The 25,683-nt window shown below is 42.1% G+C and overlaps 1 protein-coding gene across 1 annotated transcript in view; it reads left to right on the top strand.

Moving 5' to 3' along the window:
- The window catches only part of PACS2 (phosphofurin acidic cluster sorting protein 2), a gene marked incomplete at its 5' end in the record, with an annotated part of 213,975 nt that overhangs the window by 79,226 nt on the left and 109,066 nt on the right, over positions 1 to 25,683 (top strand). The window contains 4 exons of the mRNA XM_054984815.1: positions 721 to 853; positions 11,468 to 11,572; positions 12,459 to 12,565; positions 18,041 to 18,195. Of these exons, the coding sequence (XP_054840790.1) occupies positions 721 to 853; positions 11,468 to 11,572; positions 12,459 to 12,565; positions 18,041 to 18,195 (500 nt within the window). The remainder of the gene's footprint in view (positions 1 to 720; positions 854 to 11,467; positions 11,573 to 12,458; positions 12,566 to 18,040; positions 18,196 to 25,683) is intronic.

Raw genomic sequence — 25,683 nt, 5'->3', positions numbered from 1 at the left:
ACTTACCAGGCTTCCCTTGTCCACCATTCTCTCCGTTCTCTCTTTCATCCTGAGAGCCTCAAGCTTGAGGCAATGAAAAGAAGTTTTACAGGCTTTTTCACTGCTTTTACGCTTGATTTCTTCCATTCTGGGTCGTGTTTTCCCATAATTCATGTATTTTTAAAGAGTTATGACTTGTTTTTTGGGCTTTTGGGTTCTAGGAGGGCTGTTCTCCTTAGGCGTCCATTCTTCCTCACGTCGACACCACACCCCCTTGATGTGAAGTTTTTGAGTAATCTTCACTGGGAATTGTTATTGTTGAGAGGCAGGGTATGAATTTACTAAATAAGTGTGTAGAAAGCAACCCAGAACATAAGCAACACTTCATTTATGTACTGAACAATGCTTAGCCTTTTTTATTTATTCTTTTTTAATGAAAGGTAGTTCATGAAGGTGCAACAAAGAAAATCAGAAACAAGAAACAAGTGAATTCATTGTAAAGGTGCTACACCCAGCATTTTTATGGAAAATGGAATACCTGAGAGAAACCATCTTGAATGGATCAATGCCTTCTGTCAGGCAGCTTCTTCCATGCTTTCAAGACAGCAGTAGTTAGCAATCTCTGTTCTTTTCTGCAGTGCCCCTTGAACCATAACAATAAAGGAAAGGGCTATGGGGTTACTCCTTGCCCCTTCCCTGTTGTGCAGCATAATAAAGATGCAAACATTTGCTTCTCAGCAGATCTGAGGGGAAGCAGGTGGGTCGCAGGGGCAGAAGCACATCCCTGAAAGAGAGGCAACCAGCGAGGCAGCAGAATGAACGCGCCAACAGCTTAGACAACAAACGGTCTCCAGACACCAGGCACCATTTGCAGGTAAGACGGGCGCTTCAAGAAGCCTCCTTTAGATGGTGTTTGGTTTGAAATGAATGTAATTTGTAACATTTATTTATTTTATTCCATTTATATTCTCCCCGCAAGCGGGCTCAGAGTGGATCACAGGCGGTAATAAATATAATAAAAACAAATTACATACATTAGATTAAAACATCAGTCACATCACCCAAACAATAAAACACTTCAGGCTCCATATAAATAAATATCCCAATTTTACAAAATGTTTAAGGGGAAAATGAATTGGCAGCCCCCTCAAAATATAGGCGAGATGAATAATGTCCCCGATTTTAAAATGGTGCCCCAGATTCTCCATTGTCAAGAGAGCTCAAGAAAGCTGACTTTGACTTTGCTTCATGCTCACTTGAAAAATGAAACCACTGTTCCTTGGAGTCACGAAACCTAAATAGCAGACAATACATTGAAATGTCAGTCAATTGTCCAATATAAATCTGGAGAGTAGATTTGGGATTTATGCTCGTTGAAACCAGTGCCCTGAGACTTCTCCAAAATTTTAGGCAAATTCTGCTCACCCACAGAACCTTAAGACTCTGAAGGTAACACCAGTGGTTCATCAGTATATAATACGATATTTTAATTTATGTGGCTTACTCAGTAGCACACCTCAGGGGTTCTAAAGCTGGAGAAAACAACATGGATAACTAAGGGCATGTAGTATATAATAAAGCACATTTATCCTTGCCCATCTTGGCTGCTAAAATCTTGTGTGTGTGTTATGTGCCATCAAGTCACCTCTGACCTATGGCAACCCTATGAAGGAAAGACCTCCAAAACGTCCTATTGTTAACAGACTTGCTCAGATCCTGCAAACTGGAGGACGTGGCTTCTTTTATTGAGTCTAGCCATCTTGTTTTAGGTCTTCCTCATTTCCTACTGCCTTCTACTTTTCCTCTGTAAAGTCCTCTGTAAAAGAAGACTTTTACAGAGAATCTTGTCTTCTCATGATGTGACCAAAGTATGATAGCCTTAGTTTTGCCATTTTAGCTTCTAGGGATAATTCAGGCTTGATCTGGTCTGAGCCCACTTATTTTTCTTTTTGGCTGTCCATGGTATCCACAAAACTCTCCTCCAGCACCACATTTCAAATGAATCAATTTTCTTCCTGTCAGCTTTCTTCACTGTCCAGCTTTCACATCCATACAACGCAATGGGGAATACCATAGTTTGGATTATCTTGCTCTTGGTTCCCAGAGAGACATCTTTATCTTTAAGGATCTTATCTAGCTCCCTCACAGCTGCTCTTCCAAGTCTCAATCTTCTTCTGATTTCTTCATTGCAATTTCCCTTTTGGTTGATGATTGACCCAAGGAAAAGAAAATCTTGAACAATTTCAGTTTCCACATTGTCAACTTTAAAATTGTGTAACTTCTCAGTAGTCATTACTTTTGTCTTCTTGATGTTCAACTGTAATCCTGCTTTGGCTCTTTCTCTTTTGATCAGTAGTTGTTTCAGGTCTTCATCATTTTCTGCCAGTAACGTGGTGTCATATGCATACCTTAATGTTCCTTCCACCAATTTTCACTCCACCTTCTTCTAGATCTAAGCCAGCTTTCCTTATGACATGCTCTGCATAGAGGTTGAACAGGTAGGGAGATAATATGCATCCTTGTCTGACACCCTTGCCAATTGGAAACCATTGTTTTCCCATACTCTGTCTTGACAGTAGCTTCTTGCCCAGAGTACACATCAAAACAATCAGGTGTTGTGGCACCCACATTTCTTTTCTCTCCATAGCTTTTCATGATCCACACAGTCAAAAGCTTAGTTGCAATCTGTAAAACACAGGCTGATTTTCTTCTGAAATTCCCTGGTATGTTCCATTAGCTATCATAAATTTGCAGTGTGATCTCTGGTGCCTCTCCCTTCCTTTTCTGAATCCAGCTTGAACATCTGGCATTTCTCATTCCATATAGGGTAAGAATCTTTGATGTAGAATTTTGAGCATCACTTTGCTTGCTTGGGAAATGCAATATCGGATAGTACGATAATTGCTGCACTCTTGGGCATCCCCTTTTTTCGGAATAGTAATGTAGACTGGATGTTTCCAGACCATGGGACATTATTTTGTTTTTCATATTTGTTCATAGATTCTTGTTAAGATTTTGATGAACTCCTTTTCTGTAGCTTGAAATTGCTGTATTTATATTCCATGTACTCCAGGTGCATTGTTTCTCCCAATTGCTTTGAGTGAAGCTTTTACTTCACTTTCTGGGATTTCTGGTTCTTCATCAAAAGATTCTTCGTTGAAAGTATCTGTTATCCTTCTATCTCTTTTGTATAGATCTTTGTTTCCATCTTTTCTTTATTTTGTTCTAAGCAGATACTGTATTTCTATGTTGATCTTTCAGCATCCCGAGCTGTGGCTTGAATTTCCCTTTGATTTCTCAGAACTTTTGGAACAAGTCTCTTGTTCTTCTTTTTTTGTTGATGTCTTATATTTCTTTGCCCTGGTTATTAGAATAGATTTCGTTGTCTCTGCGTGCAAGTAGCTGAAAAGCTGCATTTAGAATTTTGACATTATTTCTGTCATCTTTTGCTTTTGCTTCTCATCTATCTTTAGCAATTTTAAGAGTTTCCTCAGTCATCCATTTAGGCTTCTCCCTTCTTTTGACTACAGGAATAGTCTTTGCACATACTTCCTTGATAATATCTCTGGTTTCAGCCCATAGTTCTTCTGGCTCATGATCAATTAAACTTAGCATTGCAAATCTGTTCCTTATCTGGTCTTTAAATTCTTAAGGAATATTATTTAGATTTTATTTTGGCACTATGATTCTTTTATTGTTTCTCTTCAGCTTTATGCTAATTTTTGATATTAGCCACTCATGATCTGGATTACAATCAGCTCCTGATCTTGTTTTAGCAGAGAGAATAGAGCTGCTCCCATCTTCCGCTTCCAATTATGTAATTTATTTGGTTCCTGTATTGGTCACCTGGTGACTTCCACATGTACAATAATCTTTTTGGTTGCCTGAAGCATGTATTAGCAATGAACAGGGTGTTGGCTTCACAGAATTCTGTGAGTTGCTCTCCTGCTTCATTTCATGATCCTAGTCCAGATTTTCCAACTATGCTGGATTCTGCTTCATCTCCTTCTTTTGCATTCCAGTCACCTATGATTACCAGCATATCTTATTTAGGTGTACAAGTAAAAGTTTTTCATTTTTTTCCTCCTCATAATCTGTAGTTGGAGCATAAACTTTAATGATGGTTATGTTAACAGGCGTTCTCTGAAGTCTGATTAATATTATTCAGTCAGTATTCAAATACTTTCCATTTCTTGTTTTACGATTTCTAGCTTTCCTGGCTTCATACTTCTCGTGTTCCATGTTCCTATTATGGGTGTTGCACAGCTTTGGACATTCCTTTTGCATCTATTCACATCCACAACTGGACATCCTTTCGGCTTTAATGCATTCCCATCATTAAGAATAGCGCTATTCTTACTTGCTCTTCTGCAGTAGCAAATTGAATGCCATCCGAACTGGGGGTCCTGTCTTCTAGCACTATATCTTTTTTCATTTTGGATTGTCTCATCATAGGGTTTTCTTGTAAAGACCACATAAATGGGCCCTTGATTGCCTATCATAAATCAGTCACTAACACAGGGCAGCTTCCCTCTGCTACTCAAAGATGTAGTCACTCTCCCGCTATTTAAAAACATCACTCGGCAGGCAGGGCACTGCACAAATTAATGGCGGATGCCTGAAGGCAGAGCTCCAACCTTTGAATCCTTACCCTGGCTGATTTCATAAACTCTTGTGGCTGGTTCCTTCATAAAAACAGGAAAAACTGGGCAAAATAGAAGCAAACCTCCCACCCCAGCGCCCACATCCGTAAAAGCCTTTTTCCATGCTGGTGAAGCCAAAGACACCATCGGCATGGAGCAAAAAGTGCAAACTAAGATGGCTGCCACGAGTAATGAAGCAACCTTTGAAGATTTACAGATACTTGACAACGAGATTAAAAAAATAGATCAATTAGAAGATAGAATTGCAGGCAGAGTAGAAAATCTCCTTAAACTATTAACTGAATAATTAAAAGAGATAAAGGATTCTATGCAGAAAATAGCCCAAAGAGCAGGCCCAGTCATAGAATTGGGCATAATGCTGCAAGAGGAGCGACAGAGCCTGCAGTCCAGTGACAGATGGTCCAAAAATAAGCTTATCAACTTAGATAACCAACTAAGGTACAATAAGTAAAGATGTAGAGGCTTTGAAGTGTCAGAAGAAGGAGCGACAGATCTGGCTGTCTTTTTGGCAGGATGGTTACACAGGAGCTGAAATTAGAGGATGGTATAGCGTCAGTAATTGAAAGCGCCTATAGACTTGGGCCTCCATATAACTCAGAGTTTAAAACAAGCAACAATATAAGTGGCCAAATGCCTAGATAGCCACACTAAAGAGAAAATACTTCAAGAAGCTATTAAAAGAGCAATGCTCATATTTCAAAATAAAAAGATTCAGATATTCCAAGATCTCTCAAATGAAACTATCCTGATGAGACAAGAACTCAGGCCAATCATGGTTAAACTGCATGAAGCAAATATCAGATATTGATGGATCAATTCATTGTCAAGGGAAAGTTTTTCAAGCCACAGACCCAGAAAGTAAAATTCAGCTTCTGCAGGACCTGAACTACAAAAGAGAACCTTCTAAGGTACCACACAGAGAAAACCCAAAAACCATCATCTCCAGTGAAGCAGAATTCCCATCAAGCAAAATTCCTGACTCCGAAAAAGATCAGCCAGTACTGTTTATGGACCTAAATTGTTCAATTAAACAATGAGAACTCCTACAGAGATCTGCAACATGTACTTATGAATATAAGAAAATATACGCGTACATATACATTTATTTTCTTTTTAAAAGTGCTATAAGTATACAAGCAACTTGGTTTGGGTGAGGGGAAGGGAGGGGAGCCTGGTCTTCAAAGCCCCTGGTTAATTTATACACCCACAGACATAGGATATAATAAACCCTATTTCGCTGATCTGAATGATCCTTGACTCTGGTGGGATACCTCTGTAAGAGAATAAACTTTAGATATGAGTTAGAAAGTAGTTTTAAGGGCTATCTGAAGGATTTTTTTTATTCTTCTTGTTATTGTCATTATCTTGAGGGGAGGGAGGAAAGTTGGAAAGTTATGGTTATAAAAAGAAAACCAGTTGCTTTAGTTCTGAGTGCAATCTTTTTGGAATGACAACTAAATTAAATTATATTATCTGGCCTACATAAAACATTGGTGGTGGTGGTGGTGGTGGTGGTGGTGGTGGTGGTAGTAGTAGTAACAACAACATTCGATTTATATACCGCCCTTCAGGAAAACTTAACACCCACAGAGCAGTTTACAAAGTATGTCATTATTATCCCCACAACAACGAACGCCCTGTGAGGTGGGTGGGGCTGAGAGAGCTCCTAGAAGCTGTGACTAACTCAAGGTCACCCAGCTGGCTTCAAGCAGAGGAATAGGGAGAGAATCAAACCTGGTTCTCCAGATTAGAGTCCCGCACTCTTAACCACTACACCAAACTGGCTCTCAAGCATGAGACACTTAAGCAATAAGTCTTTGGCATCAACTATAGCTGTGAGAATAGAAAATATTCTAGTCTCTACTTCAAAAGGGCTTTTTTGTGTTATATTGGTCTTCAATCATCTTCATTCTTCTATAACATGACATTACAAGTACTTACATTCAACTGCAGAGGGCTAAACAATAGAAATTAAAAATAAGAGGGTATTATCAGCATTGTTAAAGCAACATCCCAATATCATGTTCTTGCAGGAAATTTGTCTTACATTTTTATCTAATCTTGTTTTTAAATCCCAGTAGTGGGCTCAACCAATCCAAGCCCCAGGATCATCCAAACCAAGGGAAGTAGCCATATTGCTATCTAAAAATGCTAGATTTAATTGTACAGCAATAGAATGCAACCTTACAGGAAGATATTTTTGGAAACAAAAAAATTATACTAGCATCTATATATGCCCCCAATAGTAATCAAATTCAATTAATCAACAGTTTTTGCCAAATTGGAAACATTTCAAGAAGGAGAAACTTTAATTGGAGGGGATATTAATTTAATAGCAATCTCAGTGCTAGATTGATCGTTTCCAAAAAAAGACTCAAAAATATCAAAATTAGAACTGACTGCTTTATTTGAAAACCAGTTCGGTGCCAGTTTGGTGTAGTGGTTAAGAGCGCAGGACTCTAATCTGGAGAACTGGGTTTGATTCCCCATCCCTCCACTTGAAGCCAGCTGGGTGACCTTGGGTCAGTCACAGCTTCTAGGAGCTCTCTCAGCCCCACCCACCTCACAGGGTGATTATTGTTGTGGGGATAATAATGACATACTTTGTAAACCACTCTGAGTGGGCAGTAAGTTGTCCTGAAGGGCAGTATATAAATCAAATGTTGTTGTTATTATTATATTGAAAATTAATTTGCATGATATATGGTGGCATCAACATCAGGAAGAGACTAGACATATTTTTCTCCGCAACACAGTATTTTTACAAGAATAGATTATATTCTAGTTTCTAATAATTAAACTCTCTCTCTTTCAAAATCGGGTTTAAAATCTGGTCTGATCACTCATGGGTAGAAGGCTCACTAAATTTTGAAGAACCAGGAAAAAAAAACCTTATTTGGTTTTAAACAAATCATTTTTATTTGAAAATAGATCATTTGAAGATGTTGAACCAGAAATTCAAAATTATTTTTAAAATAATAAAAATTGTTGAGTTTCACCAAATTTAATCTGGGATTCAATGAAAGCAGTGATCCAAGGGAAATCTATATCCCTTGCAGAGAGAGAGAGAGAGAGAGAGAGAGAGAGAGAGAGAGAGAATAGAAAAATATTATCTTCTTTAATTTGCACGATATCCCCAAAACATGGAAGACTAGACAAAAAATTATCAAATTAATTTATAAATTTTGTTAGAGACCGTTGGGACAAACTCCAAATAGACAGTAGATTCATTTGCTAAATTTTATAGAAAATTATATAGCTCAATCCATCCTCCACAAGTAGTCATACATAGTTACCTTACAAACATTGGCTCAGAAATAAGCTCTTGCAAGATCACAAAGAATTTATAGACCAACCCATCTCCATGCAGGAAATTAATACAGTTATCAAATCTCTAAAAAGAAAAAAGAAACTCCAGGCAGAGACAGATTTCCAACAGAATTCTCCAAAAAATATTCACATATACTGGCAGCCTCTTTAGCAGGTTTCTGCAACAATATTATGGGAAAAGGAATAATGCCTCAAATGTGGGCAGATTCAGACATCATAGTCCTCTAAAAAACAAGACAAAGATCCGACCAATCCAACTTCAAATAGGCCCAAGTCATTATTGAACCAAGACACCAAAATATTCACCACAGAATTAGCAGCCAGATTAAATAAATTTATGACAAAGTATGTTCATTTTGACCAATCCAGATTTATGCCCAAAAGACTAATAGCAGATAACATACGAAAAACTTTGAATATTCTCAATCATTGTAAAAAATCTGAAGTTGAAGCTTTCATTGTAGCCTTAGATGTTGAAAAAGCCTTCGATATAATATTTAAAATCCCTATTGCAAGCTATGGGACTTGGACCAAAGTTCCTAAGAGCCAGCCAAACAATTTATGCTTCTGCAAAAGCCCAACTAAAAATAAATGGACTGCAATCAGATGAATTTGGTCTTTATTGAGGTACCAGAAAGGGATGTCCCCTCTCACCCCTGCTATTCACAATCTCAATTGAACCCATAGCAATAAATATTAGACACAACTCTGAAATTAAAAGTATTCGAATTGGAGAGAATGAATGTAAACCGAGTTTATTTGCAGATGATTTAGTTTTATATTTTACAACCCCCGAAACAACCCTTAATGCTCTTGAGGATGTCATAAAGAAATTTGGCCAAGCTTCAGGATTATCTATAGATCAGACGAAGAGTGAACAATTTCCAGTCAAACTTTATATTAACACAAGTGGAATTTATCAAAAATAATTTTTCATTTAAATAGACCACAGACTCGTGGAAACATGTCAAAATCACTCTTAATCTTAAAGATATATTAAAATATAATCACATGGAGCTAGTCCAATCAGTAGAATGCTCACTGGAACAATGGAATAAAATTAACTTAACACTCTTAGAAAGAATAAATATAATCAAAGCTATAATTTTCCCTAAATTTTTGTTTTACTTTAGGGCTCTTCCTATAACTATCTCAGACAAAGACATCAACAAATGGCAAAATAAATCAATAAATTTTATTTGGAACAACAAGAAACCTTGAATAGCCTTAAGTATCTTAAAGAGACTCTCTAAATTTAGGAGGTCTGGATGTGCCAGACCTTAAAACATACTATGAGGTTTCTTATCTTAAAAACATATTGATAACGTTGATAATGTTGGTGTAGGGGTTAAGAGCACGGGACTTTAATCTGGAGAACCGGGTTTGATTCCTCACTCCTCTGCTTGAAGCCAGCTGGGTGACCTTGGCTTATCACAGCTCTTCCAGAGCTCTCTCAGCCCCACCCACCTCACAGGGTGTTTTGTTGTGGGGATAATAATGACATACTTTGTAAATTGCTCTGAGTGGGTGATAAGTTATCCTGAAGGGCGGTATATAAATTGAATGTTATTATTATTTATTATTATTTTATGGACTGGAAGTATATAGAACAAACATATATACTGTAAGTCAGAACAATTCTCAAGAAAGCATATGGAACAAGCAAGCATAAAGCCCCCTTTCTATAAAAAATAATCCTTTTCTTAGTACTGCACTGAATGTCTGGGATAGTAAAAGACCCAAACTAGTATTGCCAGCTTCCCTCCTTTCACCCTTTTAAGGCCAATCCTGATTTAAACCAGCAGAAAACAGGGAAACTTCCATGAGTTGGAGAAAAGGCAATCTAACAAGGCTGATTGATGTAACAAAAAATGGAAGTAGATCAAGATGGGTAGCCGTGTTAGTCTGTCTGTAGCAGCAGAAAAGAGCAAGATTCCAGTAGCACCTATCCTATAAGTCTAACAAAATTAGTGGTAGGGTATGAGCTTTCAGGAGCCACAGCTCACTTCTTCAGATACAACTAGAATGTGAGTCCATTTGTTCTTATATCTTTGAGAGTGGAGTGATTGCAGAAGCCGACTGATAATAGCTGGTTCATCGGCTATTATCACGAACTGGCTATTATCATTTGGCTTGTGCAAATATTCCCTCAGAATGCTGGAAACAATGTAGTGAGAGAGGAACCTTTGTACATTGTTGGTGGGAATATAAATATATACCAAAGTTTTGGCTATACATAGTTAAACATATTAAACTCATTACTAATGAGTCCGGAAACCATTCTCCTTAATTTTCACACAAAACCTTGATTGCAACTTTACTATCTGCAGCAAAATCCACAATAGCTTCAAGCTGGAAAGAAAATTATCCCCCGTTGATCTCAAATGGGCTTATCTGCTTATGCGATCATTTTATTATGGAAATGCTATCAGATCAAATTGCACAAGCAGAATCAAAAACTATAAATCTCTCATTTTGGAGCATTGGTTTCCAGTTTTGGAGTTTTTGATGGAGAATAATGTAGTGAGGGGAACAATATCATCCAGGGATTATTATAATTTATTAGCCTATTTCTGAAAGGAAATATATGTTACAGTGAACTACCGTTTAATTGATAGATAGTACCCGGTGTAAAGAATGTAGAGCAGCTGTTGTATATTGGAATATATTAATCGTTTTTTGTTGATGGACTTGCAACTAAAACTAAATAAAAATATATTTTTTAAAAAATCTGTTGACAAAAATGATTTGGCCAATTATACCCCAGTCCTTAATCTGCCCTTCCTGGGCAAAATGATCGAGATGGTGCTTGCTGACCAACTCCAGGTCTCTTAGATAACTTTAGCGCATGCCAGGATCTTGTCAGTAACGGGGTCAAAGTAGTTCATACTTGTGTATTAAGGATTTCTTCAGCCTAACCTATATTACAGCTAGTATCCAGATATTTGTAGTATTTTATCGGCAAAAGTTTTTTCAGAAATATCACAGCAAATTGTCTGTTCTAGAGCCCGTAAAGATTCAGATCTAGGAGTCAAAAGATGTCGAGATACCTTAAATATAGTTTGCACGGATATGAACCAGCTGATGGAACGGTTGCAGAGAAGTGATGTTTCTTTGCTGCTATCCCTGCCGTTTCAGAAATCTTCCAGTGGGCTGTATAGCGTGCCCTATCGGATGCAGCATGAATTTTCTTCCAGTATCTTTCTAGATGCCTTTCAGCTCTCTTTAGATCTATTATGCCCCGGGCACTATCCAGTTTTATTCCCAGGCTCCGGCTTCTAATGTGATAGCCTTAAAAAAAACCTTTTTTGAGTTGTTGAGGTACAGATCCAAGTTCTAAGGCCAAAGTTGTAGGATCCACATCATCAACTCCTTTCAATCATGTTCTGACAATGAGGAAAGAAAATTTGTTCAGAAGAGGAGAAATAGCAGTGCACATGCAATATCCAAAAGTTCCTCAAAGGCATTTTTGTTTCCGGTATTCGATTTCACAGATCCCTAGGAAAACTGTATATGACCAGCTGAATCACATCCTGATCTCAGACGACCAGCTTCCGGAAAACATTATTCTTGTCAATTCTTCTGATTGGCATGGACAGGTAAAGACAATTTATGTTATTAACACATGGCAATTGCGGACCAGTGCTAAGCTAATCGACAGGCAGCCTCTGAAGTAATACTTCTGTCAGCCCTGTGGGCCTACCAAAGATCTTTTCAAGTTGTGAGAAACAGAGTCTGCACTTGAATCTTTGCACCTCTCGAAATATGTTTATGCAGCATTAAAATGCCTTTATTTATATGTAAAGCAGTGTCCAATCACATGGTGTCATATACTGTGATGCCAACTTTATTCTGGAACTGACCCCTAGTTGCCCCCAAACCAGTTTCTGGACCGTTGAGTGACCCCAGGTGGCTTTTTTCACAATGTACAACACGCTGACTACCTCATAGTATAAACAAAATCTTTGCACACATGATTTTTTATGGATTGAAGGTTTCAGACTGACTTCTTTTTTCACAGTGTTTCCATGAGATGAATTGCTCTTATGAAGGGTTCAACATGCATCCCAATTTTTACATAACAAGATCTGATTTTTTAAAGTGAGATAATTCTATATATATCGGCTCATCTGGGTGCATATTGAATCATTCAGAGACTAAGTCAATGCACAAAAATCCAAGGAAAATCCAGTGAAAAAGTCAAGCTGTGTTGGTTTCATCTTATATAGTTTACATTGGTAAACTTGTGTGGTACCAAAGAGACAGCCAGCCAGACCACAGTATAAGCCTTTTAACAAAACTAGGCCAGAACCGGTTATATGATACTGACAGACTCAAGCCAGACATACTTATTGACTTGAGCAACGAAGGGAGTTTGTTGTCGAGTTTGTTTGTGACAGACTGCTATTGGCCCAGCACTGCCTCCCCAACAGGGTTTTTAAAATAAAGTGCCTATTTGAAAAACTTGTTGTGTGTCCTTCTTAGTTTCTTTCAGATGTCTTGCAAAAACATTCCCTTCCAGTTGTCTGCACGTGCTCCTCTGCTGATATTCAGGCAGCTTTTAGCACGATTGTCTCCAGAATACAGAGATAGTAAGTTCTGAATTTTATTTCTTATGATTATATGTGCTTCCTATTTCCAGTTGTAGCTGCTGCCCCATCAAAACTTTTCATTGTCTCCCAAAGTTTTATAGGCACAGTATAGCTAACCGAGCAGTCATTTATTACTCTCAAGAACATGCCCTTGAATTCTTATGTCAGAAGGTATGAAAGTTAGATTCCTAAAGGTGTCTGGATGAAGGAAAGTTTTTCTAAATGTGTTGCGTCATTTTTTCCCCCCTAGTGTAAGTTATAGCTGGGAGGTTTGTAGAATGTATCTGTTGTAGGGCCAAGAGATTGGATGGGGATAGTGAGAATGACCACAGATGCCAGGAAGAAGAGGCTCAGCTATGCCACCAGATGGCGTCTGGCAAGTGGAGGGTTTGTTGAAGAAACAGTGCTTCCCGGTGCCTTGCGTGGAGGTACGTAGGGACAAAAGGCTCAGCCACCCTAAAACCTGAAAGACAGGCTTGAATGTCCTCAGAGTTGAGATTCCTGCCTGCCCCGTGAGGGTCCTTTCGGCAGGGAGGCAGCATTGCCCATTCAGTGCTATAAGATCCTGAGAGGAGAACGGACCTCTTTCGATCCCAATTACCCACCCCTTATCTGTGAATTTTCTTGAATGCCCACCTGTAGGATGTAATTCTGAAAGAATGTAGTGTTTCCCACCTGGTCACATTTGTTTCTCCTCTTTCCGTGTAATGTTTACTGAGTCCGACCGGTCATATCACTCAGTGCATCTAGAATTGGGGATCATCTGTGGAAAATGAGCTGTTTTTGTTCTGTCTCGGCTGTCTGCTTCTCCACAGCCTTTTCCTACTGTTCACACTGCATGCAGCTGCTGGCTGTCCCTTTGCTGTCAGCCAAGCCCTGCGGGATCATGTTTAGTGCCTCCTGCCTCCTTCACCTTCCTAGAACAGGACAGATTTCGGAGAAGAGGTATACTTAAGACCATTGCAGCCAGGGCTCTCAGGAGAGAGACAGCTATCGTGTTTAGAAGATATAAATAATCATCTTCCGAGTCCACACAAAAGAACTGTGCTCCTGAGAGATGGTGTTATTTTAGGACTCTTTCCAGTTTCAGCCTCCCTGAAGTTCTTGCCGTAAATTCCTATAGCTTTATTCTTGCTCCCTCAGATCCCTCTCCCCCCTCTCTCCCCCATCTCCCCTCTCTCTCTCTCCCTCTCTCCCTCTCTCTCTCTCCCTCTTTCTCTCCTTCTCCCCCCCCCCCTCTCCTTCTCCCCCCGTCTCTCCCTTTCTCCCTCCCTCTGTCCCTCCCTCTCTCTCCCCCCCTCTCTCTCCCCCTTTCTCTCTCTCTCTCTCTCTTGATACAGCTGCCCAAAAGGAATCTGAGTTCATGTCAATATGATCAGGTGCCAGAAGCCAATCCTAGTTAAAATGGACCCAACAAGAGCCTCTCTGAATATGCAGTGCCCCCTCCTTTACAGCCATCGCAGTGCTGACACTCTATGCCTCACTAACAAAACGGGTTCAATCATGAAACCTAACTAAGCAAAAAAAAGAAATCAACATAACAAATGAACTATATCTCAAATTCTTTTTGTGTGTAAATTTATATAAGAACATTTGTTATGTTTTACAATATGCCACCACACAATAGATTGTCTTATGCAGTTACTTACCCTCTACTATTTGAGAGTAATTAAATAGTAAATCGTAAAGCACTATTGTAAAGCACTAGCACTTTAATGTATGGTCCTGATTAAGAAGAAGAAGAAGAAGAAGAAGAAGAAGAAGAGACCAATCTAAGATCATGGACATAATAAAACTTCAATAAACATAAATCCTAGAATGAGATACTTGAAAACAATCAATAGACATGCAGATTTTAGGCAGAACACTACACAAAGAAAAGTATTTTGCTGATTAATTGTATCCTCACAAGAACTGCTACATTCCCCTTCCTGGAAATGGGTCCAAGACAGACAATTTTGGTACAGCCTGACAGGGTCCTTAATATCAAGAGTCTTGACTATGGAACGGCTGCACATTGGAGGCCTTTCTGAAGTCCGGGAGTTCCTTCCTTTTTTATGGCGCAGGCCCAGAACTTCCCTCCAAGACAGCACTTGACTAATCACTGCAAAAGTTTAAAGGAATATATATATATATACATATATATATATACACACATACACACACACATATAATTTGTCAAGGAGCTTTGATCGCTTAGCCAAATGCTTAAATTGAGACTGGGATTCAGTTTTGTTTTCCAGCACAATTGGTCATCATATAGCTGCCCCCTATGAATGGAACTTTCAACCCCGGAATGGAACAAGCGGAATCAGTAACACTCCCCAACCAAGGGGCCTTGCTAGAACACTAATGCACTATAAATTAAATGTATGTGAGACATAAGTTATTTTTGGGAATAAACACCATTGAACGTAGTGACACACTACATGGGGGAAGGAAGATAGGGGATGCGAGTCCATCTTACCCTCCATGGGGAAGAGGCGGGTGATCCAACTCCCCAGACAGTGTTTTCTTCCCACACCCTCCAAAATATCCCATCAAAATGCATTCTTTTTCTGTCTTAATCTTTCAGTCAGGAAGGCATAATCTTTTCTCTTCCGTAAGTTTCTAATGGAGATTTCTTTCAAAACAATTGTATCTGTATTACCAGTTTTTAATCTTGTATTAAAATGTTGTTGGAGCACTTGATACCTTATCTTCTTTCTCATGAAATGAACTCAAATATCCCTTGTTACATTTCTTGTTTGCCAAACCTAGAATTTATTCTATGAACATTGTCAATTTCTGGCTCCATACCTTCCCAAGAGCCCCGTGGCACAGAGTGGTAAGCTGCAGGACTGTAGCCCAAGCTCTGCTCATGACCTGAGTTTGATCCCGGCGGAAGCCGGGTTCAGGTACCAGCTCAAGGTTGACTCAGCCTTCCATCCTTCTGAGGTTGGTAAAATGAGTACCCAGGTTCCTGGGGGTGAAGTGCAACGTCCCCCCCATGGGTCAGTAATGACTCGGTGCTTGCACAGGGGGATTACCTTTACCTTTTATCTTCCCAATCCAAAACAGTTGCCCAAACTGTAATAATTCTTTCTCTAATATCTCTGTCAGGCATCTCTGAAATAGCTCTAAATCTCAGACAAAATTATCTCTCAGTTTCATGGAAGTCAAATTGTCTTTCCAGCTCTCTATCTATAACTTCTGTTTTATTCTGTAAAATCATTCATTGATTTGCTTTACCTCTCCAGAGGTTAGTTGGCAGCAAAATAGTTTGCCTTGCCACTGCCTCCTCAGGGCCTCTGGAGGCCCAGGAAGGCCCAGTGCAGCTGCTGGAAGACCCGGTCCCCCTGTCTCAGGAGGCACCAGGCTTCTGGAGGCCTGGGAAGGCCGGGCGCAACTGTGGGAAGATGCAGCGTCGAGGAGAGCCACGCTGCTGTGCTGTCCTTCTGGGTCACTACAGTGGCCTCCTCCAGGCCTTGGGAGGGTTGCAGCACTGTGACGGTGGTGGCCGCAGCGAGGCCCGGCATGCTGGCACAGCCCTCCCAAGGCCCCATAGCAGCTGCCGCAATGGTGGGAATGCCTGGCACAGCAGTGGTCCCAAGCAGGCCAGGTCAGTGCGACGGGCCCTGGAGTATGCCTGTGCTCCATAGCAGCTCAATTTCAGCCTGTTTGAGGCTGAATGGGGCCCGTTTGGGGCCGAAATTGGGCTGTTGTGGAGCGCAGGAGCACTCCAGGGCCTGTCGTCCCCCCGCCCCCCGGCAGCATTCCTGTGCTCTGTTTTCTAGAGCTAGTTATCTAATATTTTTCATGGGACTATCTGGATTAGATAAAGCACCATTTACTATAAACCTTATACAGATGTGAAAAACCCTGACTTTTTCTGTTGATTTATGGCTTCTGTCACAAAAACAATAATAAATAGAGGCATTATTAGTATTTCTAGGGTAATTATTTTGCTTCTAACAGTGCTTTAAAATTTGAAATTAGTTGCTTGGTTCATGAGTTATAGTTCAAATTAGGAAAAAATAGCTTTGATCATCTTGTAGACATCATAGAAAAGCTTAAGCTACCAATCAGAACAGGTTACCATGTTGAAACGTAATACATAGACATACCCCTTTCAGAAAAACTTGAAGAAGTTTTGTCACTTCACCTGATTCCAATATGCCAATTTTTGGCTCTTGGCCCACAGACTAAATAGAACTTATTTTGTAATTAAGGTGTGGAAGAGAGAGTTCTCGGGTGCAGGCAGTGCAAATTTACCTACCCTTTGATTGCAAGAAACAGCTCCGTGGCAGCACCTGAAAATTGCCTTGTTGCTGCTGAGGCATGACCTGTGTGAGAAAATGTCATAGCCTTGGGAGAAGTGTGGAGCAGGGGCAGAGCCCTGAGGAAGGCAGCAGCCCAGTGGCAGATCCAAGGAAGGAGCTAGTGGGGTCTGCAAAAGCAGGGGGAAGGCCAGCCAAGCAAAGGCTCCTCTGGGGCAAGACCCCCTTCAAGAGAAAGGCCTGTTCAGGAGTAGGAGGAGCCTGGAAGCAGGCACGGGGAGTGGGCTAAAAGGCGCACGGGGCAGAGGGATAAAAGGTCCCCGCTGCAGAAGTAGGTGGAGGAAGCTCCTGGTTGGAAGACGAGACGGTGCTATAGGCAGAAAGCTAGCTTCGGAGTCCTTGCTCAACCCTGCAGAAAGGGCGCAGCAGCCAGAACCCCACCTTCAGGGGCTGGTCTTGTAAAGGAGCAAAGTAATTGGAGGGCTTGTCTTATATTTCCGGGGTGTTTGGTACGGTGGGAAGAAGACTCCATGTCCATAAGGTTATACAGCCCCTGGCACTGGGGGGTCCCAGAGAGATTGTCATCTGTTAGGGCGTGGCCCGGTGTTGTTGAGTAGCTGGTCACTCAGGTTTTTTCTAGATTTTATTTCCTCTTTGAAGATGCTAAAATAATCCTTTACTTTATATATTTTTAAGAATCCAGATATTCAGGTTGGGTAGGTACTTGTTTTATTTTTCCCCAGTGTAATCCATCTGACCCCAATCATATTTCCTGAGTTGTGATTTTTCCGTACCCTTTTTAGACCCATTCAGAATATTGATAATATAAAAGTAAATTAGAACCAACAGTATTCTTCTGTAGTATTCTTCTTCGGTCAGCATAACAAAAAAATAACCCCAATAGGCAACTGGCTCACTGTTTCTGAAACAATCTGCCCTTAGATAAGAAAAGGTATAGAGAACAAATATCAAGCAAATGGCTTCTATGCAACAGCTGTGCACATAAGCTGAGATATAAAGTAGCAACTAAGCAGGGGCAGACCTCAAGCCCCTGTTTCGAATGTGACCTCTCCCATAAACCCACAAGGCCGTTTTAATGTCTCCTCTCTCTCAGCTTCCACCTTTCATCATAGATAGGGTTATAATATTAAGAATGTACCTGTGTTTTGTTTAACAGTGATGATGTGAATGTGTGTTCGTTCCCTCTCTTGTTTAGCTGCAACTGCAATTCTCAGCCTCCCAACCCAATTAAAATTGCCATTGCTGGAGCCCAGAATTACCTCAGTGCTGTGTTGAGGCTCTTTGTAGATCATCTGTCTCACAAAACTCCAGACTGGCTCAGCTACATGAGGTTTCTCATCATACCAGTAGGTAAATATGGATCTATCTTTCATGAATTTTAACTCTTCCTTACAATCGGGGCAGCATATCTTTCAGTCTGGTATGCCATTCCTAAAGCATGTTGTGGCTTCTGTGAAACTCTTCTGCTGATGGCAGAGTCTTCCTCCTGCACATGGAGCCTTGCTCTGGAGGAGAACGGCTCTTCCGCTAGAGGGAGGGTCTTTTCACCAGGGGGAGGGTGTGCCAATCCCAGGTTCCAGCCTGAGCTTGTTACCTACATACATTAATTTAATTTAATTTGTTAAATTTCTAGCCTCCCCTCCCTGCAAGCAGGCTCAGAGCGAGTAACAACATTAATAATATTACAATGACATAAAATACAGTATAAAATCAATAATACAATACAGGATATGTAAATTAAAGCCAAATCCAAGCAGCAACGTGTGATGTTAATAACCTCTTCAGGAATTCATTTGGGTCGAGAGGGCAGGTTGCAGCTGCCTCAACTGCACAGCAGACCAAGTCCACAGCAGAGAGCCGAACACGTAGCCTGTCCCAACCTCGATCGCTGGCGGAACATCTCTGTCTTACAAGCCCAGTGGAACTGTAACAAGTCCCATGCGGCCCTAGTCTCGACGGAGAGGGAGTTCCATCAGGCCGCTGCCAGGGCCGAGAAGGCCCAGGCCCTGGTTGAGGCTAGGCGAACGCCCTTGGGGCCAGGGGCCACCAGAAGATGTTTGTCACGAAACGAAGGGCCCTCTGGGGAATATATGGTGAAAGGCAGTCCTGCAGGTATGTAGGTTCCAGTCCCCTTTGGGCTTTGAATCTTGAACTTGACCCGGAATTCAATCAGTAACCAGGGCAGCTGGCACAGGACAGGTCATATATGTATCTGAACTGTCGTCCCAGTAAGGAAATGTGCTGCTGTATTCTGGACCAGTTGTAATTTCCGAATCGACCTCAAGGGCAGCCCTCTGTAGAGTGAGTTACAGTAGTCTAGTCTGGATATGAACGTTGCTTGGATCACCGTGGCCTGGTTGCTGGTCAAGATGTAGGGTACAAGCTGCCTGATCTGCCAAAGGTAGAAAAATGCTGATCTGGCAACTGCTGTGACCTGGACCTCCATTAACAAGGAAGCATCCAGGATCATATCCAGGCTCCTTACCACCTGCGTAGGTGCCAGTGATGCCCCATCCAGGGGTGGGAGCTGTATTGCCAACCCTGTCAACCCACGGCCCAGATCTGTATATTGATGACACCCCAGACCAAAATTCCAAGTCAGCTGGGTGAAGGGGCACATAAGAATGTTAAATAACATCAGGGAGAGAATCGCCCCCTGGGGGATGCCGCACACAAGTCAGTGCTGTTTTGGGGACTGCTCCCGAAGTGCCACCCTCTGTCCCCAATCATGGAGAAAGGAGATCAGCCACTGTAAGGCCATCCCACATATCCCCACACTGGCGAGGCAGTGGGTCAAGAATTTATAGTCGACCGCGTTGAACGATGCCGTAAGATCTAATAATAGTAGCAGCTCCGTCCTGATCCAGATGTCTCCGAAGATCGTCTGTCAGGGTGACTAGAGCCATCTCCATTCCATGTCCCAAGTGGAAGCCAGATTGGAATGGATCCAGGAATCCTCCAGGAATACCTGCAGTGGCTTTCATCAGCCGTGATGGCCAAGGGCCCAGGGGGCAAGTGGTGGACCTCACCGCCTGCAGGATCCTGTGGGTCTCCTCCTGGACATAATTGTTCTTTGACCATTTCTTGAAGAAAGGAACATTTTGTGCCTGTTTTCTAGGTTGGGGAAAGGGAGCCATCATAAACCTTGCCACTGTGTGGCTTAGAATAGCAAATTAAACCTTACAGATATACTCAGCACTAGCGTCTCTTCAGGTATGCCATGCTGATGTAGAATTTAGTGGACTTAGGAATGTGGGGGGGGGGGGTACAGTGGGGCTTAGTCAGTATCAAAAGCCTCAGTTTCACCCAAGTGCCACCATGTCCAAACACTCCCATGGAGCACATCGAGTGTGAAAAGAGAACTCCTCCTGCCATTGCAGCTGTGGATACCAACTTCTGTGAGGTTATCACCGCTCTCTTAAGCACTATATACACCTTGTTCCAGATTGCACATAGCTCAGATGATAGGACATGCAGCATGGGCCTGTACTCCTCTAGACTCCTGTTATGAATACTTAGAACATACACCTTTTAGGAGACCTAGGTGATGGGAACAGAAAAGCTACTTTGCGCAACAAGGAAGCTCTAGTACAGATTAGCCAACGACCTTGCTGTATCATATGTATAACTCTGCTCAGTTGCATGCATTTAAACTCAAATTTTAATTTTTGCTCCCAAAAAACAGGAAAGGATTTCCATGCTGTCTGAAACACAAGCTTTTGTTGTCTACTGTCTATCAGGTAGACAAACCTTAACAGCTTGACCAGCTGCCAGACGTTGTTCATCGAGTTTTTAACATCAGATTTTCTGCATATTTCCAATTCTTAGCTATTAACATTTTGGCTTCTAAGATGAGACTTAGAATCAGGGTTTTTTTTTCCAGGAGGTATGCACTGGTATAGAATAACGGCTCCTATTTATGGAATTCTGGCACCTCTTGGGCATTTAGGACTTCAGCTGAGAGGGGAGAACATCATGAGTACTGACATGTCGTCAGTGTCATTTTTTTTTCTTAGAAAGAAAGCGCTGCTTAGAACCATATGTACGTGTTCCATTTTTACATGTTCAGAATTAAGGCCAAAGAGAATTGATTTTGGACTTTTAGGAAGCTGAAGATTTAACTTGCAATTAAGTTCTGACAGAACTTTCCTCCAAATTTTAGCACAACTAGGCATGACCACCATAAGGGGTGGTCCACCATAAGGGGTGAATTTCCTGCATTGTGCAGGGGGTTGGACTAGATTTCCCTAGAGGTCCTTTCCAGCCTTATGATTCTATATGCAGGTAGTCAGCAGATACCAGTCCACACATCCAACATATCTGAGAAGTTACTATCAGTCCCTGGCAGTTTGGTCCCCAAGTTCTTCACAATTAACACACAAGTGTTCCAGTTGAAGTAACTTTATTAGAGATCCATTCAGTACAATGTGCACAGACAGTGAAATTGGCAGAAGTGACGTAAGTGGGGCTAGCAAGATTAGTTATAGGGAATCTTCCTGCCTTTAGGAAAGAGGGCTGTTAACAAGGGGGGTTTGGGGTGAGACATTGTTTTAGAGTAGACAGTGAGAAAGATGAACTTATCTTTGGTTCTCAAGAAGGATACATTTCGAGCCAGTCTCAGCTGGCAGTCAAGGACACTGGCTCAGCCGAGCGAGAAAGAGAAAGTAAACATTTGCAAGATAACTTACTGACATTGTAGCAATAAAGAATTCCCCATACTCTCAGAGACCAGAAGCCAATATATATTCATGGCAGATATGCAGGAGGCATATATGACATACTGCCCTCCCCAAGAAAGTCCTCCCATCTTCATAAAGGACCTGGCTTATTGGGATACGCCTTATGAAATGTATGTATCAGTTTGGGAGCATTTACATCTGAGGCTTTTACTCACTCCCTTTGTCCTTCATCAAAGTGTTCCCAGCGAATTAAGTAAAACAATTCTCCCCATTTTAACTTACAGTCCAGAATGTCATTCACTTCGTAGTGCAGTTGTCCATCCACTATTTGGGGGGGGGGGAGAGTTCCTCGATCCAGATGCCATTTGTCAGGAGGGGCTGCTTTCTTCAGGAGGCTGAAATGGAATACGAGGTGGACATTTTTTAAGTTCTTGGGTAGAGTCACTTCTATAGTGACTTCATTTATTATCTTTTTGACCGGAAAAGGTCCCAGAAATTTCCACCCCAGTTTTTTGCTGGGTTGCTCCCCGCTTAGGTTTTTTTGTGGAAACGTATGCATAGTCCCCTATTTGTAGTTTCCGTGGGGCTGATCGCTTTTTATCAGCCTGTCGTTTGTAATCCTCTTTGGCTTTTCCCAACATCTTTTTAATTATTTCCCATTGGGACTGTAATGTAGACCATTCTTTTAGGTCCCCTGGAGCATCACTGCCTGGGGTCTTTACAAATGGCATTGCTTTGCCTTCAAAACCATGTGCTACCATAAAGGGAGAGGCTCCTGTGGAGCTGTGTACCGTGTTGTTATAACAATATTCGGCAAAACTTAGAAAATCAGTCCAATTGTCCTGTTGGTAATTAATGTAGCACCTTAAAAATTGTTCTAATACTTGATTAACCCTTTCGGTTTGCCCATCAGTCTCTAGCCGATGGATGGAGCTAAGCCCTTGCTCAATTCCAGTCAATTTCAAGAGCTCCTGCCAAAAGTTGGCAACAAACTGGACTTCGCGATCTGATATCACCTTGTCCAAAAACGAGTGTAGCTGAACTATCTGTTGCATGAAAAGATTGGCTAATTTCTTGGCAGTTGGGATTTTAGAACATGGAATGAAATGGGCTTGCTTAGAAAACAAATCAACCACCACCTGAATTATCATCTTCCCTTTGGAAAGGGGGAGATCCAAAATAAAGTCCATTGAGATCACGGACCATGGGTAAGGGGGGGGGGTTCCAGGGGCTGGAGGAGATCTGGTGGTCCCCCCCCCCCCCGGTTTTCCCCATCAAGCACATTTGGCAAGTGGATACTTACTGAGATATGTCTTTTCTCATGTTTGGCCACCAAAATTGTCTCTGCACCAAATGCAGTGTCTTTAAATAGCCGAAGTGGCTGGCCAGTCTAGAGTCATGACAGTGTTTCAGCACTTCCCCCCTCAAACTAGCGGGCACATTTAGTTTGCCGTAATGGTACCATCCACCTCCCTCTTCCTGTTGCAGTTCGTTTTTAGGCAAGGCATCCCCCTCCTTCTCCGCTTCCTCTTTCACCTTCCCCCAGTCCATGACTGAAGATTTATGTTTCACTGGCTTTGCCTGGCTTAGGGTGATTACTCCCCCCCCCCCCCACAACTGGGTTGGTGAAAATATTGTGTCTACTATTTCTTCTCTCTGGCTCTCAGGTTTGGGCATGTGTGAAAGGGCATCCGCCAGGAAGTTATGATTTGCCGGAGAGGTGCTTCAGCGTGAAATTAAATTTGGAAAAGAACTCCGCCCACCGGAGGTGCTTGAAACCTAATTTTCGCAGGGTGCACAATGCTTCTAAATTTGTATGATCAGTCCAGATTTCAAATGGCACCTTCTCCCCTTCCTGCCAGTGTCTCCAGGTACATAAAGCCAGTTTAACTGCCGAAGCTTCTTCGTCCCACACCAACCAGGCTTCAGAGAATGTTTTTGACATATAGGCACAGGAGTGCAGCTTCCCCTCCTTATCTGCCTGTAAGATAACGCCTCCCATGGCAACATTGCTAGCATCTACCTGTACCACGAGCTTTTGATTCTCATCAGGATGACATAGGACAGGTTCTGAAGTGAATAACGTTTTTAAATGCTCAAAAGCCTTCTGGCACTCTGCAGTCCAATTTAATTTAGCGCTGGGCTTCACCCCTTGTGGTCCTTTACCCTTGATTTTCAACAAATCTGTTAAGGGTAAGGAGATTTGAGCAAAGTTTTTTATGAAGGGTCTATAGAAGTTGGCGAACCCCAGGAACAATTGTAACTGTCTCCTGGTTTTGGGGGGGGGGGAGTCACACCCCACCACCGCTTGAATTTTCACAGGGTTTGCTTTGAAATTCTGTATCCCAGGAAATCCAGCTCTTCCTTATGGAATTCACATTTAGATAATTTCACCGGCAGGTAGTTGTCACAGAGAGTCTTTAGTACCTGACATACTAGTTTTACATGGGACTCATAATCTTCTGAATAAATTGACACATCATCAAGATAAACAACCACGCCCTTATACAAATGTTGGTGTAGGACTTCATTAATTAGCTTCATAAACACCCCCGGAACCCCTTGTAATCCGAAAAGCATTACTTTGTATTCAGTTTGTCCCAAAGGGGTGTTAAAAGCTGATTTCCATTCATCCTCCTCCTTTATTCTCACTCGGAAATATGCATCCTGTAAATCCAGTTTTGAAAAGATTTTCCCTTGAGACACCACTCTCAATAAGTCTCTAATCAGGGGGATGGGGTAAACGTTGGACATCAACACAGCATTAATTCCCCTATAGTCACTACATAGTCTTAGTCCTGCATCCTTTTTTTTCCGGAACAGTACTGGTACAGCATGAGGGGGAGCTGGCTGGGCGGATGAATCCTCTGGCCAGATTTTTGTCAATGAATTTTTGTAATTCCTCACGCTCCCCTGGACTCATTGAGTAAAGTTTCCCTTTTGGCAGTTTTTGCCCCGGGATTAGCTCTGTTTCACCACTTGGTCTCAGTTTTCGACTTTGTAGGCCAGTTGGATCCATCCCAGCAGGGTGACAGGATTGTCTTGCATTAAGGCTTTGGCCACCAAGTCAGTTCAGGCTGGCCCGGAAGAATTCAGTTTTGACTCCTTCTGACGCACCTTGGCTGCATACTGTCTGAATTCTGCAGCATATTCACGGACTGGACGGTTTCCTTGCCTCATTCGCTTTAGTTGTGTTTGGGCCTGTTCCCCTTCCAGTGGGTCCTCAAATTGAGCTTTCAGTGCTTGTATGAACGCTTCTAGGTTCTGAAGCTCCAGGGCCACTGCCTTGTAGAGAGTGACATACCACTTCACTTCCCAACCCCCCAACCAGGGGGGACAAGAGGTCGCTGTAACCCATTCCCTTGGACCACCCCCATTCCATCTCCATCCGTTCTCAACCCCTGGTGCACCCCTGGCATCTGCATACGACCCATCAGGTCTTGTATTCCCTGCATCACTTGTGCCATGTCCCTCTTTAGTCCAATCATTTCCCCCCATACAGCCTGTAGCTGCCCGGAGTTAGTCCCTGGGGGTTCTTTCTCAGTAATTCCTGATTTATCCTCCGACCTTAGAGATTTCGTCAAGTTGGCAGGTGCTTCTTCCAACTTGAGGAGTTCCTTTAGATCCATCACACTGTGACTAAGCACCATGCGCTGGCATCACAATTTCTGTTCTCGGGTTGGCTGGCCCATCAACTTTCAGGGTGCCCACTTCTGAGAGGCAGCCACTAGCCAGTTCAGATGGCTTGCCCCCTTCTTCAGGATGGTCCCCAGCTCTCTCTCTTGTGTGGGTTTGCCTGCATATTCTCCAGCCACCCTATCTCCATGGTGTTGCCCTGCTTCCAGGTTAGTCACTTGTTCCCTGGGTAATTCCACTCCCATGGTCCCAATAGGGATCATCTCAGCTTGTGTCGGTGCCGCTCCCGTAATATTGTGCCCACACCATCCGGCGGGGTCTTTATGGTAGGCTGTTGGGTCCCCTGGGTCATCGGGGTTTCCCTAATTCGAATAACTCTCCATCATGCAAGTGGTCTCAATTGCAGTTCCAGTCCCAGAGGAAAACAGGACTTCTGCCAAAATGTCAGTCCCTGGCAGTTAGGTCCCCTAGTTCTCCACAGTTAACACACAGGTGTTACAGTTGAAGTAACTATTAGAGATCC

The sequence above is a fragment of the Eublepharis macularius genome, chromosome 7 (genome assembly GCF_028583425.1).
Source record: "Eublepharis macularius isolate TG4126 chromosome 7, MPM_Emac_v1.0, whole genome shotgun sequence".
Taxonomy (NCBI): domain Eukaryota; kingdom Metazoa; phylum Chordata; class Lepidosauria; order Squamata; family Eublepharidae; genus Eublepharis; species Eublepharis macularius.
Note: the sequence above shows the minus strand (reverse complement) of the source record. Positions and strands in the feature narration are given on the sequence as shown.